The 14,623-nt window shown below is 36.0% G+C and overlaps 1 protein-coding gene and 1 long non-coding RNA gene across 2 annotated transcripts; one reads left to right on the top strand and one right to left on the bottom strand.

Moving 5' to 3' along the window:
- Positions 1-1,886, top strand: LOC127241343 (uncharacterized). Its single transcript, XR_007836503.1, has 3 exons — positions 1-90; positions 527-583; positions 1,703-1,886. It is a non-coding gene; the product is annotated as an uncharacterized LOC127241343 (long non-coding RNA).
- Positions 1,887-9,045: 7,159 nt separating this feature from the next.
- On the bottom strand, positions 9,046-14,103 carry LOC127241342 (probable LRR receptor-like serine/threonine-protein kinase At1g67720). The gene is made up of 15 exons (XM_051260350.1): positions 13,740-14,103; positions 13,053-13,599; positions 12,472-12,983; positions 12,242-12,374; positions 11,870-11,941; positions 11,711-11,779; positions 11,568-11,639; positions 11,330-11,398; positions 10,987-11,150; positions 10,648-10,901; positions 10,199-10,325; positions 10,056-10,121; positions 9,794-9,980; positions 9,589-9,721; positions 9,046-9,514 (listed from the first exon to the last, which is right to left on the bottom strand). Exons 1-15 carry the CDS (start codon positions 13,807-13,809, stop codon positions 9,197-9,199), a joined length of 2,793 nt encoding a protein of 930 aa, XP_051116307.1. The 5' UTR covers positions 13,810-14,103; the 3' UTR covers positions 9,046-9,196.
- Between the last annotated feature and the right edge of the window lie 520 nt (positions 14,104-14,623).

Here is a 14,623-nt window from a genome sequence, read left to right as displayed (position 1 = left end):
GGCCGAAGCAGAAGAACGCGAAGGAGAAAGAAGAGAAAGAAGAAAAGAAGAAAGAAAAGATTTAGCCGTTCGATTTCGATTCCGATTTCGGTATTGTATTCCTTGTTATACGTAGAATTTAATTATGGATTTTAATATGAATTTCAATATTGGAAATATTAAATTAGAAATTCTTTAAAAAATTCATAACCGGCTATTTGGCTATTTTATCGACGAATTTCTTTAGCTAATAGCCTATTCGTAGTCCTAGTATTATATTCTGAGAATTTCATATCGATCCGAGCTGAATTGAAAACGGCAGTATATCGCACCTGCCTGCTTGTTCATACCTTTGCGTATTTTTATTTAATAATCGGGCAATATAAATATTATGAGGTAGAAGGATTTTATAGCTAGAATATCATATTCTACTAAATATAAAAGTTTGGAGCCCGACGAGTTAATTATAGAAATTAGCTTTTGAATAAGCAGGTAGCTCTTGAGAATAAGCATAAAGCTCATCTGATTTGAGTAAATAATGGGACAGGTGTACGTTGGAGGAGATTTGGGTGAAGTTATAAAATCCAGAAAGTATCGGTAGGAGGTAAGCAGTAGGGAATTAAATCTAATTTTAAGAAATTAGGTATTTATGTTGCATGTGATTCTGATTCTGATATTGATATGATATTATGTGGAATCATTTGGTCAGTGCATCTATATATGTATATATGTGTGTGTATATGCATGTGTGAAACTTCGTTTTACGATATTTGATATACGTATTTGATCGTGTTGGTGAATTTATAAAAAGGAGGATAGGTGGGCCGTCTCACCAGCCCTTTTCATTAAATTCACTTATTGACATGCTGCACACATCGCACGATTTATCGGATATGTTTTATGGATCTATCGTTTAATCGCCGTGTGCGGTAGTGCTAGGCGAGGGCATCATCTGGGGTTAGGATATTCGACCCCGATGTACCGTAACACTTTGGCGATAGTGGACGATAGTAGTCGGACAACTGGGTGACTTAGTCGCACGGTCATTCAGGGATTAGACCCATTGCAGTTGAGACGTATTTGGTCTAATAATTCGTGTTCGGTGTTGTTCCACTCATTGGAGTAGCTACTAGTGAGGTCTACCGGTAGTTTAGGATCAGATGCCAAACTCCAAACGCGATCCCGTTAGGGCGTGCGAGGAGGAGTAGAGTTTCCGGGTTTCCTTCGGGTGATTCCAGGTTGCACGGATTCTACTACGTTACACGGGGTAGGGCTAGACAGGAGGGTCCTATCTTCGCTATCACAGACTATGGGGTGTCTTGTGGTTAATGGCGACAACGCTCGACTATCCATGTATTGATTGCGGGAGTCGTATGGTGGGTATATGGGAGTGACCGGGTGACCGTTATATTATTATGGGTTTACCAGGTCCTTCCTTGAGCCGAGGATTTTCCGGCTATTTATTGATGATAGTCTAGTGAGCTGTTATTATGGAGCCGAGGTTATTCCGGCTGCTCACTTTGACATATGTATATGGGTATATGTGCATGAGTTGTCGATTTTGACATTATTGTTACATTATTTCAGTATGGGCATGGCATGGCATTTATTTTGCAAATGACGGAAATTAAACTCTATTTTCGAGCATGACATGGCATATTTTATGTTAGTTCTTAAAATGGATTTAATTCTAGACTGCTTTTAAGAAAAATATTTGATTCAGGTACGCATGGCACCTCCGGGACAGGGGACGTCTCGGGAGATAGAAAGACGGGCTGAATGAGTGAACTGCATCTGATGTATTATATGTAAATTCTAACTAGAAAAACCTCCCGTTTTGGGAGTATGTTTTTGTAAATATTTATAAACTTGTTTTTTTGGGAATAATAAAATGCTTATATAATTAATTTTAGCCTTAACAGTGTGTTGTGGGGCCCGAAGTAGGAGGTGACGACCTCATGATGCAGTGTGGCGGTAGCATTTCCAGTACGAGCCAACTGGGGGTGTTACAAATGTGATCTAAGTATGTTATTTGTTTACTGGTCCAAGCTTAATGAGATCTTTAATTACTTAAAAATAATGTGAAAGAAGAACATTTAACAAATATTGAGTAAGTAACAAAATACATAAATGCATACTCTCACTAGAGTGAAACTTCCTCAAATTGCAACACACCCATCACTACAAAAAAAATAGTATATTTGTAACGGAATTCCGTTCCTAAAGTTCACGTAGCTAACGTAATTTCATCTCTAATTCCGTCGCTAATATAATTAGTAAGGAAAAAAGTGAATTTAGAAACGAAAAAATATCGTTACAAAATTGATATTTTCTTGTAGTGCATATAAGCAGTATACTCATGAAAGACCTTAGGTGTTACACCTTTAGTCAGGGGATATGTTAACATAGATTTTAACTCTAAATGCTCGATTGAAATCTAATCACCTTTTACTATCTCCTTCACAACTCCTATTGTTATTGGACTACTCAACAACTAATTGTTTTCACATAAAATCTTGATATATTTTTCAACCGTTGGAATAATTCGCAATCCTATGCAAGATCGTTTAGCCAAATTAACTGTTGTGATGCCTCAAAACACGCTACGAACTTAGCTTTCATTGTAAAAAAATGATAACGAGTGTTTGTTTGAACTACGCTAAAAGCTGACCGTACCAACCAACGTATAAACATAACAAGACGTAGATTTTCTACTATCTTGACATCACACAAAATCAGAGTCAGACTATCCAATGATCTCCAAATGTTCAGATCTCCTATATACGAACATATGATCTTTAGTTCTCTTCAGGTAAATCATCACCCTTTTGACTGTCTTCCAATGATCCAATCTAGAATTACTAAAGTATATGCCTAACACACAAACTATATATGCAATATCTCGATGCATACATACTTGTGCATACATAAGATTCCCAACTACCGAGACATAGGAGATCTTTTCCATTTCCTAGATTTCCAGATTTACTTTGGGGCACTGGATGGACTTAATTTATCTCACTTAGCTACCGTGGTATTTTCAAGTATGTGGTTCTACATGCCAAATTGTTCGAGTACAATATTGATATAGAAATTTTCAGATAACCTAAGAATATATTGAGATCTATTACGATATATTTGGATTCCTAACACACAAAAAATACTTCACCAAAATCTTTCATTTCAAAGTTATTCAAAAGATTTTTTACTTAGTTTCGTGAAATATGCACATATCATTTGTAGCAAGCAAAATATTGTCAACATACAAAATCATGAAAGTAACTTTGCTTCCACTGAATTTGTGATAAACACAATCATCAGCCTATTCATCTCAAAACCATATATGAGAATTACTTTGTGAAATTCGTGATACCACTGTCGAGATACTTGTTTAAACTCATAGATGGGTTTTCTTAATTTACAATAATTTGATTTGGGTCATTGAGCTAAAAAATTTCTAGTTGTACCATACAAATAGTTTTATCATTGTCTCAATTGAGAAACGACATATTTACATCAATTTGATGGAGTTCCAAATCAAAGTGTATCACTAAAGCCATGATTGTCCTAAAAGAGTCATTCAAAGAAATTTGAGAAAATATATGTTTATAGTCAATCTCCTTTTTATTAGTATAGCCTTTATCAAAAAAAAAAAAAGTACATTATATGACGACGTCCAATATTCAAGGATTCAAATGCCCGTGGAACCCATCACACGAAGTCGAGCCCGTCAGTTTCAAGAATCCATCACTGCATTGACGGGAAATTTTTAATGAAGAATCAATTTAAGGATGATATTTGGAGACCACTTAGGCCTCACCTAACACTCCTTCAATGGGACCCGCAAGAATCCCAAATGAAAGATCAAGAGAATCGTTAATCATAGAAGATTATGAAGGGAATCATCACTTATGGAGGCTTCTAGAAGTTAACTTAATATATATTTTCTTTTATTATAAGTTTCCATATAGGGTGTGTTTGTTTGAGGGATTTTGCCAAAAATCCACTATTCATCCCAAAATTTACCCAAAAAAAAATTACATCAAATACCTACTTTTATTTTTTATATTATTCTAAAAATCAATTTTACATTCAAAACATCATATCAACACCTATTTATATCACATCATACAACTATTCAAATTTAAAATTTTTACTATTCAAATCCCAACTCAAAATCAAAACCTCCGAACAAACACACCCATAGTATAATTTCATATCTAAAACTTTCGTAATTATTTATTTCCTTATAGTTAGACTTATCTTTTGGTTTGTTTTCTTTATTATTTGTTGCATTTTATTTTCCTCAAGGATCTCTATATAAGGTCTTTGTCTATCATTGTAAATGGAACTTTTTACATCTTGAATCAAATTTCACTTTAATAATTTTATAGTGTTAGGGACTTTAAGGCAAAACATTAAAGACTGCCCCGTTATCGATAAATACTTTACTGATCGCTTACCGCAAATATGAGAATTGATATAAAGGGGCTTCAGATGAGGAACCGTCCCTTCAGGAAGAGGAGAAAAAATCATCGGTGGGGGAGTATCCGTTGATAAATCCGGATTTGTTATCCTTGCCCATTCAGGCTCTTCTAAATACTCATTCGCCAAATTAGCTCAAATTGGCTCCTACCAAATCGGCCCCTCTTGTTGCCAGTGCATTCTTGACATCTCAACCTCCAAAGATATCACTTGATGACATGGTTTGCTTGATTTTTCATAAGTGACTGAATCTCAGTCGATGAGAATGACCCAAACTGAATTTTTTGGCAATCTTCGTTGATCTTCTTTATGACTGGATCTATATTAACTCGATTACAGTACCGACACATGTAACACTTTTCTTCCTTACTAGGCATTTCTTTATTTTCTTTCTGAATGGTTCTGTAATCTGTTACAGTATCCAAAGATACCCGAATCCGAGTTCAGACCTCGACGTAAAAAACCTTTTATTGGTAGCATGACGACCATGCGTAGCAGCATACTTAGTTTAGCATTACGAATTTGAGTACGATTCATACCTGGGAATCAAGGATCAATATAGACTAGCAATGACTTTCTATTTTGACTCTATTTTCTGTTGACTGAGCAAGACTTCCTAGTTGGCCGATCTTGAACTAACACCCGGTCTTTAAGTTCCACCTCATAAGTTGTGTCACGACGGTCCCATTTTTCTACAACACGGTCTTCACACAACTTGAATTTTCCCTTTTAGTTTTCTTCTGGGCGTGCTCCCTTCTTTAATCCCTTGTTTGGGACAACCTCTATTGTGGCCACTGTCACCTTTGGAAAATGTTAATTTTCCACTCGCAGCATGACATATTTGAAACGTCCGGCTTTAATGGCCCTTTGGATTTCTTTCCAAAAATGCGTACATTGACCTGTATTGTGGGTAAATGAATTGTGTCATTTGCAATACGGTCTTCCTTTGATCTCTTCTTTTGTTGTTAGTCGTTGGCGTTTAGGAATCTAGATTTGTCTATCCGTTAGTAAAATATCAAAGATCTCGTCTGCTTTAGAGTTTTCGAATGTTGGTTGGTCCTTTCATTCTGTTCTTGGAAATGGTTTCAAATTAGGGCAGACATACGGCTTTCCACTGACTATTTCTGTGGGCCATTTCTTCCACTTCCACCACCGAGTCCATATCTAGGGCATGTGATTCTATTTCTATGCTGGCCATCTACTGTACCTTGTTGCGCCGAAAGTTCTGATATTTATCTCTGAACAACGATTATAAACGTCCAGCCTTAGATGCTAGACTGACCAGATCATCAACATTGTGGGCGGTTAGCGCCTCACGTAACCGGACATGCATATTTCGGACCACGAGATTGGCCATTTTTTTCTCATCTATCACAGTCGAGCACCTACCCTTCATTAGATGAATCTTTTATAGAAACCGTGCAGAAGATTCTTCTAGCATCTGTCTAATTTCCAACAAATTAGTCAAAGACACCGTTGGAACAAGGTTAAAGAACCTGGCATAAAAACCTGTTTCCAACCATTTCCAAGTATGTGTCTGCTCCGGTGGTAAATTGAAAAACCAAGAAAATGCCATCCTGGTCAAAGATAAACCAAACAAATGTAGTTTACAAAATAGTTGTTGTCAATTTTTCCCAATTGAGCCGTGAAACGACCTACGTGCTCTATAATAGACGAACCATCATCTTCCAAAAATGTGTGAAAACCAGATGGCCGATAATTCTTAGAAAGAGGATGTTCACTGATAATCATTTTTTGGAATGGTCGTTGATATACGGGTCGGTCGTCAATCTGAGGATTCATGTCAAAATGGACCCTCAAGACGTGTGCGACATCTTCTGGGTCCATTATGAATGGATAGTGGTCTGGCAACGGGATGGGATAATGTGCTTGACCCCTTAGTCGTTCCTCTCTCTATAAATTTGCAAAAGGATCAGTCCTTGCTCCTAGAGGAATATTATTAGGATAGGTAAGGGGTTTTTCCTCTTTTCGTCCTATTAGGGGCGGTAGCATTTGAAATGGTATTATCCACAAAAGATGGCCCTGCAAATTCATCTGTAGCCGGGAAGGAGACATTCTTGGAGACGTACGCACGGAATGCAAGGTGACCCTCGAAAGAGCCTGATCCAACATATTATGCATTAAGCTTTGTTGATTGTGCAACATTGTCTGCATGGCTGTTGTTTGCTAATTATTCATTTGTTGAACATACATTAACCATTCTACTGGTACTTGTGCTGGTGTATGAGAAACCCCCATTGTGGTCGGGATAGGCAATGTAGTCGTTGTGGTTGCTTCGATGGCCGAGTTGAGACTCTGGGACTGGAAACCTGCCATTAGATTCCTTGCAACAATTCGACCGGATCGGAGTTGTATATGGTTTTCATCGGACGTATGATCAACAATTTTTCCTCGGCTCCCGTGGTCGTCAATTTGTTAATGTAGAAATTTAACGATAAAAAGTAAAATTTAAATATATATTTCGAATTTGAAAAGGGGTCAGAGATCACGGATCCCTAAAACAAAGTACATAAAAAGCTAGTAAATGAAAATATATGAATAACTGAGAATGTAAAAGAGTGATCTCAAATAAAACTTTTCATGGGATGATTGAAGATCCCATTTCTTATGTCTTCATTGCTGATAAAAACACACATCCAAACTTTTTGGAACCGTCATAACATCGGTTACCTGTTTCAAACTCTTGATGTTGACACGTAGTCACTTAAAACTGCTACCGTCCAAAGAATGGCGTCGGTTAGTCCCTCAATCAATTAACCGTCTAACCAATTGTCACTCTTTGTGGGCCCTTCCAACATTCCAACGACCGACCTGTCCAATCCAAAACTCAACCGGGCCCATTTCATTCTTGATCCATGGGCCGAAAAATCTAACCTTGAAATTTGAACTCAACAGTATCAATGTTTAAGAAAGAACTTTTTGAGGAGCTTTTAGTTTATTAAACAACTTTTAATTGTTTTACCAGTCAAAAAGCTAATTTATGTGTTTGATAAATTAATTTTTTGAAAGAGTTTTTTTAACCCAAAACTAAAAATGTTAATCTACCAAGCCTTTTAGAAGAATTTTTTTACTTTAATTTTGTTTATTCCTTATTTATCCTTAAAAATTATTTATTTATTTCATACATATAAATATATCTTTATTGTAGGATTTATTAATTATTTTTAATATATTTTATTTATTAAATTATAATTTTATTTTTGTAAATTTAAAATAATTACTCTTATTAATTATTATATACAAATTATTTTATTCGTAAAACATATAAATCTATCAAAATTATATCAAATACTAGAAAATAAAATATTATTAATTTACTTATATATTTTTTATTATATAAATTTTACATTAAAAATAAATAAATAATAATTAACATAATAAAAAATATATACAAAATATTTATTATTTTATATTTTATACAATTAATTTTTTTTTATCATATTATTGTAATTTTAAATAATTAATAACCAAAATTCTTAAAAATTTTAAACTAAAATGAAGAAAATTAAATATTTTCAAAAAATAACATTTAAATGTCTTTAATTATTAATTTACATATAAACAACTCATATCAAACAATTTTTTTACCAAATCAAAACATTTTTATACAAACAACTAATTGAATAAGTTACTAGCTAATTAAATAGCTGGTTACTACACGCTCCCCAAAATAATATTTATATACAAAAAATATCATAATTTTTTTTCAAAAAATATCAAATTATATAGTTTTATTACTTTAGATTATTTTATTTTCATTTATATAATAAATAAAAAATATCATAATTTTTTTTTCAAAAAATATAAAATTTTATAGTTTTATTACTTTAAATTATTTTATTTTCATTTATATAATATTAACTTAATATAAAATAATAGATATTTTATAAATAATAGCATCATATATAATATAATACTCGCTCCGTCAAAAGAGGAGTTTAGGGTTTGGCATTATATTAATAAATAATAATATTATATTGATCGGTGTGAGTACGTAAAATTTTTTGATATTTTTATAATTGATTTTATATAAAAAAATAAGTGTATGTATAATAATATATTTGTAATTTAAATAAAATTAAGATACTTTGGTACACATGTATCATTACTTTTATAATTAAAACAGATGAAGTATATTTTAAGTGAACTCCGTACAAAAAGTTGCACATCATTCAACAACGGTGAATATTTAGTTTGCAGAGTATTAGTTCGGCCAAAAATTTATCGACGGCATGTTCCCATATTAGAAAAAAAAAAAGAAAAAAGCATATATAGTTTAAGAAAGGTAAGTTCCTCCTTTGCTAGTTAGTACTAGGACCATCTCCAACCCATTCCTTCATTTTTGCAATAGCCAATTGTACAATAATTTTACTCCAATCATAAACTTCAATTTTTCACTTAAAAAATATTTTCCCTGTATATTTCTCTTTTATATTATTTTATATAATTACACATTATTTTTAAAAAACTATATAATTATATATCATTTTTCGAAAGGTAAAATTATATATCACTTTTAAAAAAATATGATTATACATGATTTTTAAAAAATAAAATTATATTACTTTTCTATATATATATATATATAATACAAACAGAAACACAAAGAAACAAACAGGGTTATCAGCTGCTGGATTATATCAACACTTTGTTCATAAATAAACAGCTAGCTAGCTAGCTCACACAGTATTCGGGCTGTGGCCGGAGAATCTCATCGGGCGGAAGGGACTAACGATCCGTTGGAAATGTCAGGGCTCTGTATCTCAAGAAAGCTTGTTAGAAGAGTTTTTCTCGAGGATTGTCCTCTCGAGCTCTCAGATGAATCTATCTTATCTGTTCCTTTCTCAATCTTGACGGCATCCTGTATTGCCACTATAATCTCTTGCATTCTTGGCCGGGAGTAGCTATGCTGTTCCACACATTGTATTGCTACTTCTGCTATTCTCCAAATCGACTCTACTTTCACTGATCCTACCAGCGTAGGATCGATGATGCTGACCACATCTCCTTTGCGGATCAGTGACCTTGCCTGTGGAAGAACACAACTAATTCTCATTAATTCATTTCATGTTCCCTAGAATGATACTAGATATCTAAGCATACCCAATGAACAATGCTCCAGTCGGAACCAAATTCCTCTGTCGAGACGGGCTTTCTCCCTGAAATGAGTTCCAGGAGAACCACCCCGAAACTATATACATCACTTTTTTCAGTCAGTTGTTGGTTTGCATAATACCTGGTAGGAGATGGAGGAGATCAGTTTCTACTATATCACTCGGTGCAAGAAAAAAATTTGCTTATGGCTTACTCAGGGTCGAGATAGCCCACGGTTCCTCTTGCTACACTTGATACGTGTGTAAGATCTTCTTCAGCTTGTCTTGATAGGCCAAAGTCTGAAACTTTTGCTCTCATGTTTATATCAAGGAGGATGTTGCTTGTTTTCACATCACGGTGAATGATACTCGGATTACACCCTGTGTGCAAGTACTCCAGACCTGCACTTTTCAATTCTTACAAATTTATGTAATGAAATACTTTGACAATGGCGCAAGAGAATTCTTTTTGCCCACCTTTAGCTGCATCTTCAGCAATATGAAGCCGTGTTGACCAGTCCAAGTGTTTATGGTTTTGAGAATCTGTCAAAATGTTTTTTTGTTAGCTTCTCATCCTTTTAGGAAGATGTAAGCTTGGAACTTTGTTGCAGTATCCTAACCGTGTATGTGGTCGCGTAAGGTTCCATTATGCATGTACTCGTAGACAAGCATGCGCTGATGCTCTTCCTCACAATACCCAATTAGAGGAACCAAATTCCTGTGATGGATCCTGGACAACAGTGCAACCTGTAGGTACATATCCCGGGTTAATTCTCATAACCGCGACACATTATGACATTACGACATACAATGTCTGATACAGAATATTCATCTTTGTCCATAACTGTAAAAGTTTCTATCCTAGATTCTTGACAATAGAACATCAACTATTTACAAAATACAAATTCAAAGATCAGTTCAGCATCAAGGCTACCTCACTGCTTATACTATGGCTATGATTTAATTCAATAGTTCTCAAAAACATCGGTAGTTTATGAGGACTTGTTACTTAGGTGTAAAACAAAAGCGTGAAGAAAGTTGGAATGTGTGTGGTGCAGCTTACAAGTACCTCAGTGAAAAATTGTTTAGTCCCATGGCTGGATGAGTCAGCCATGATTTTCACGGCAATCTCCTTTCCGTCCTTCATTTTCCCATAATAAACTGGTCCAAAACTTCCTTTTCCAATTTGCTTTGAAAAGTTGTTTGTTGCTTCTTCTATATCTGGAATTGGAATGTAGTATGCTACCCCCTCATCCATTAAAGACCCCCCTCGTGCAATCGAATGTGCAGCCAGAGGCTTGGTGTTGGTGCGCCGTGAACTACCTGAATGAGAAATGGTGTGCTTTTGAATTGGTTGGCCTTTAGGAAAGTATAAAATATGTTGGTATAATAGTGCAAGAACCGATACCTTTTTCATTCCTATGTAAACTTGACTTCGCCCTTGCTCGATAAAGCAAGATTATGCTTAATATGGATAGAACGAAAAGAACAGCCACCACAGCCACTGAAGTTCCAATCACTAATTTGTTAGGTGCTTTTTGCACTTGTCTAAGATGAGGATTACCATCATATCTGCAAAAGAGAAGTATAATATTGGACATGTCATTTACTACATTTCCTCAGATTTGTTAGTTAATGTCATTCCATATTGTGTCAATAATGCAGCGTTTCTTTTCAATGTAAAAAATCAGATTATGTTTCTTTTTCGAAGAACCTATCTGTTTCGATTAGAAGATCATCAGCAGACTCACCTAAAAGTGAAGTTTCCTTTCAACAACGATGGCCGTATTTTCCCACTAAAAGAGTTGTTTTGTATATACCTGCCAACATGTGCAGTCATATGTAGCCATCAATATACACTCAGGTATCATAATTTGCAACTTCAACTTAAATTTCCAGGGACACTTATCAACATGATTTACGAATATTTAAGGATATAATGCATCTTATCCCGAACAAAACTTTTTATTTTTTCTCATGGTTACTTACAGCTCTCGCAGTTGCAGCAGGTTACCGAGGAAGGAAGGGACTGGACCAGTCAGTTGGTTGTTCTCTAGATGCCTGCGTACCTCAGACAATATCAGCCAGGAATAGTGGCATAAAAAGCTTGTATTGAAGAATGCCGAGCTTACAGTATTTCCAAATTGACAAGGTTACTCAAGTCAGGAATTGGCCCGCTGAATGAGTTTCCATCTAGCCACCTACGGAAGTGAAGACCATCATCACATTGATTCTTCTGATGGATAAATCAGATTATGGCAAGTTCTAACTCTTGGTACGATCAATCTTACAGTTCCGTCAATCCTTCCATGTTCTGAATCTCCTGTGGGATTTCACCCTTTATGTTCTTACCTGACAGAAAACTGTTCGAAGGAGGTAAGCGCAAATGTTTCCGTCTAGTATTTATAAAAACAACATCCTAACATTAACATGATACTAAGGGCCTTTACACAGGCTTCCTTAGCTAACAATATAGCTCCTCTGTTTTACACTAAAAAACTATAAGATTCAATTTCTTGATAGCATTTCTGACCCTGCAATGCTTGCTACATGATCATATGGGGGCACAAATTTGAATACAAATAAGAATTCCTATGAATTGAGAGTGAACATGATGAATACATCAAGCATGATCAAACAAACTTTTTCTCATCGATACTTACATCTTGTTGATTCTTGGTGGAGTGGTAGAGCTGCAAGAAACCCACTCCCAAGTCGTAGGCACGCAAGGATCGCCACCTTCTGTTGCCCATTCACTTTGCTGTGAAGTTAAAACTAGAGACCTGAGGCTGCTCACTTCCATGTAATCCAAAAATGAACTTTTAAGTAAGGTCGCCAAAGATGTAACACTTGTCGTCCTATACACAGCAATAGATACTAATCATATACATACCATCTCTCGGATCTGTCTTGGCAGCAATCTCCACATATCTGCTAATTTCCATTGCATTCAGAAGTGGTCCTTGAGTAGAATCCCGGGTTTTCACAAACGAGAATGTCAAGACAAAATCCAGAGTTACATTCATGTAGCTAGGCTCATACAGCGTGTAACTTCCATTGGCATTCTCTGCTATGTTCACCACTGCATTACTATAGTCAGGCATGTATGGCTGATCCATTTTAAATTTCCTCGTTTCGTTTGCTGGTAGATCTTCGATTTCGGCGAAGTAGGCGAAAGCTCGGGCATTAGCTGGGAAATCCTCAAGGTTTAACCTGTAGCTGAGGATTCCCTGAGTACCAACAACTGCTGTTTGCATAACTTTTACAGGAGGGTATTCTCTGGTGCTCACATCAACGTTCTTGGTAGTGTTGATTCTTAGTGTCCCCGGAGCCACGCCGACCAGGAAGTTAGGCCTTCGAGCTTGATCGGATTCCCATATTCGATCATATGGATCATCAGGATACCTGGAACAAAACCAACCAATTATACCAATTTTCTGTAATTCATTCATTCATTGATACGAACACACAAACCTTATAGCATCTTGGGTGGGAGCCCCAAAATTGATTCGCTCTGCAACCTTCAAATAGAAATCATCCTCGTAATCAGTGGCGTACATGGAGAGGTTCAATGGCCGCATCTCGAGCGTGGATATGAAGGGGGAGCCGGTGGTGGCGCAGCACAAGCAGACGTCGATGGAATGCGACGGAGACGGCGGCGCTCTAATGATCATTTCCTTGACATAAACCCTCGAGGCTTCCATGACTGTGACCGTCGACCATTTTGTAGCGTCCAGATATATCTGAAACTTGGGATACGTCCCTTCGCTCACGGAGTTCCCGTAGAGAAACGTGGCCCGGACAATATAGCGCCTTCGCTCCGATGTGGTGAGCTTGTAGCAGTACTTTTTGCCGTCTATGGGGAAATCTCTCCTAGTTTGATACTGCTGTGAGTTCCCGTATGCGTTTTCCACTCTCACTGATTTGCCTTGCGCTATGATTCCGGTATCCGTACGCCATTCCAAACCAGTGGTATTATCTGTGTAATTTGTCGCTCCTCCACAGTCTATGCTGATGAATTCTGCACATGCGGTTTTACATTTGACATCCTCAGCTAAGTTAAATTGTGTGAGCAGAGACATGGATTATCGTCCTGATCTGAGTGAAGCTATTCTTTGTTTTAAAGGAAACAGAAGCAGAAGCAGAAGAAGAAGTACTGACCTGAAACTTGGCAGCAAATTGATGGAATTAAGCAAAGAAATGCAAGCAAGGAGAGGGAGACAAAACCCATTCTATTCTGGGATGGGTTTTGGTTGGAAATTCTTGTCCTGTCCTGTGTCTGTGTGCTTGAGCTCTGCACCGCAGCAGGGTCATGGAAGGAAGAGAGCGAAAGTGTGTGTGTAGCTGATGAGACGAGACGAGTAAATATTCTCTCTTCACTCACTCATTCACTCACAAGCCCAACAGCTGAAACAAGATTCTCTCAATTTGATTTTGAAATTGAAAGAGATGGCCGGGTGGGCTCTCTCTCTTTCTCTCTCTCTCTCTCTATACTGCAAATTGCCAATCCATAGCCATAAGTACCTTTATTATTTTGCTTTGCGTTGCTTTATTGCTTTTAAGCTTTTCTTCTTGTTTCTTTAACTCAAATACTTAATGGAGTAGTAATTGGAATGATTCCCTTTTCCTGTGGGTTTCCTTTCGTATACCATTGGAGGGTCCGATGGAGAATATTTGTGAGAAATGCCAATTGACATGAATGATTGGAGCTGAGCTATTATTCATTCACTGCTCTACTCTCCTCATACCAGGAGTTTTCTTCTTTTCACACGCACAGATTCATTCCGTCTCTTAATTACTCCTTCCATCCTCCCAACAATAATTATATATTTATTTTTTTACGCATATTTTAAAAAATAATAGTATTTTAACTATTGTGTGTCCGTAAAAATAGTATAATAATATTTTTACCTTTACTTTTTATAATAATGTGATGAAAAGTAAGAGTATTTGTAAAAAAAAATAAAGTATGATAATTTATAATTCAACTTTCCAAAATAGAATTATGTATATTTTTTTTTATGAATACTTTATTTTGACTCATA

Source organism: Andrographis paniculata, unplaced genomic scaffold (assembly GCF_009805555.1).
Source record: "Andrographis paniculata isolate CXL003 unplaced genomic scaffold, ASM980555v1 Contig82END, whole genome shotgun sequence".
NCBI lineage: Eukaryota > Viridiplantae > Streptophyta > Magnoliopsida > Lamiales > Acanthaceae > Andrographis > Andrographis paniculata.
Note: the sequence above shows the minus strand (reverse complement) of the source record. Positions and strands in the feature narration are given on the sequence as shown.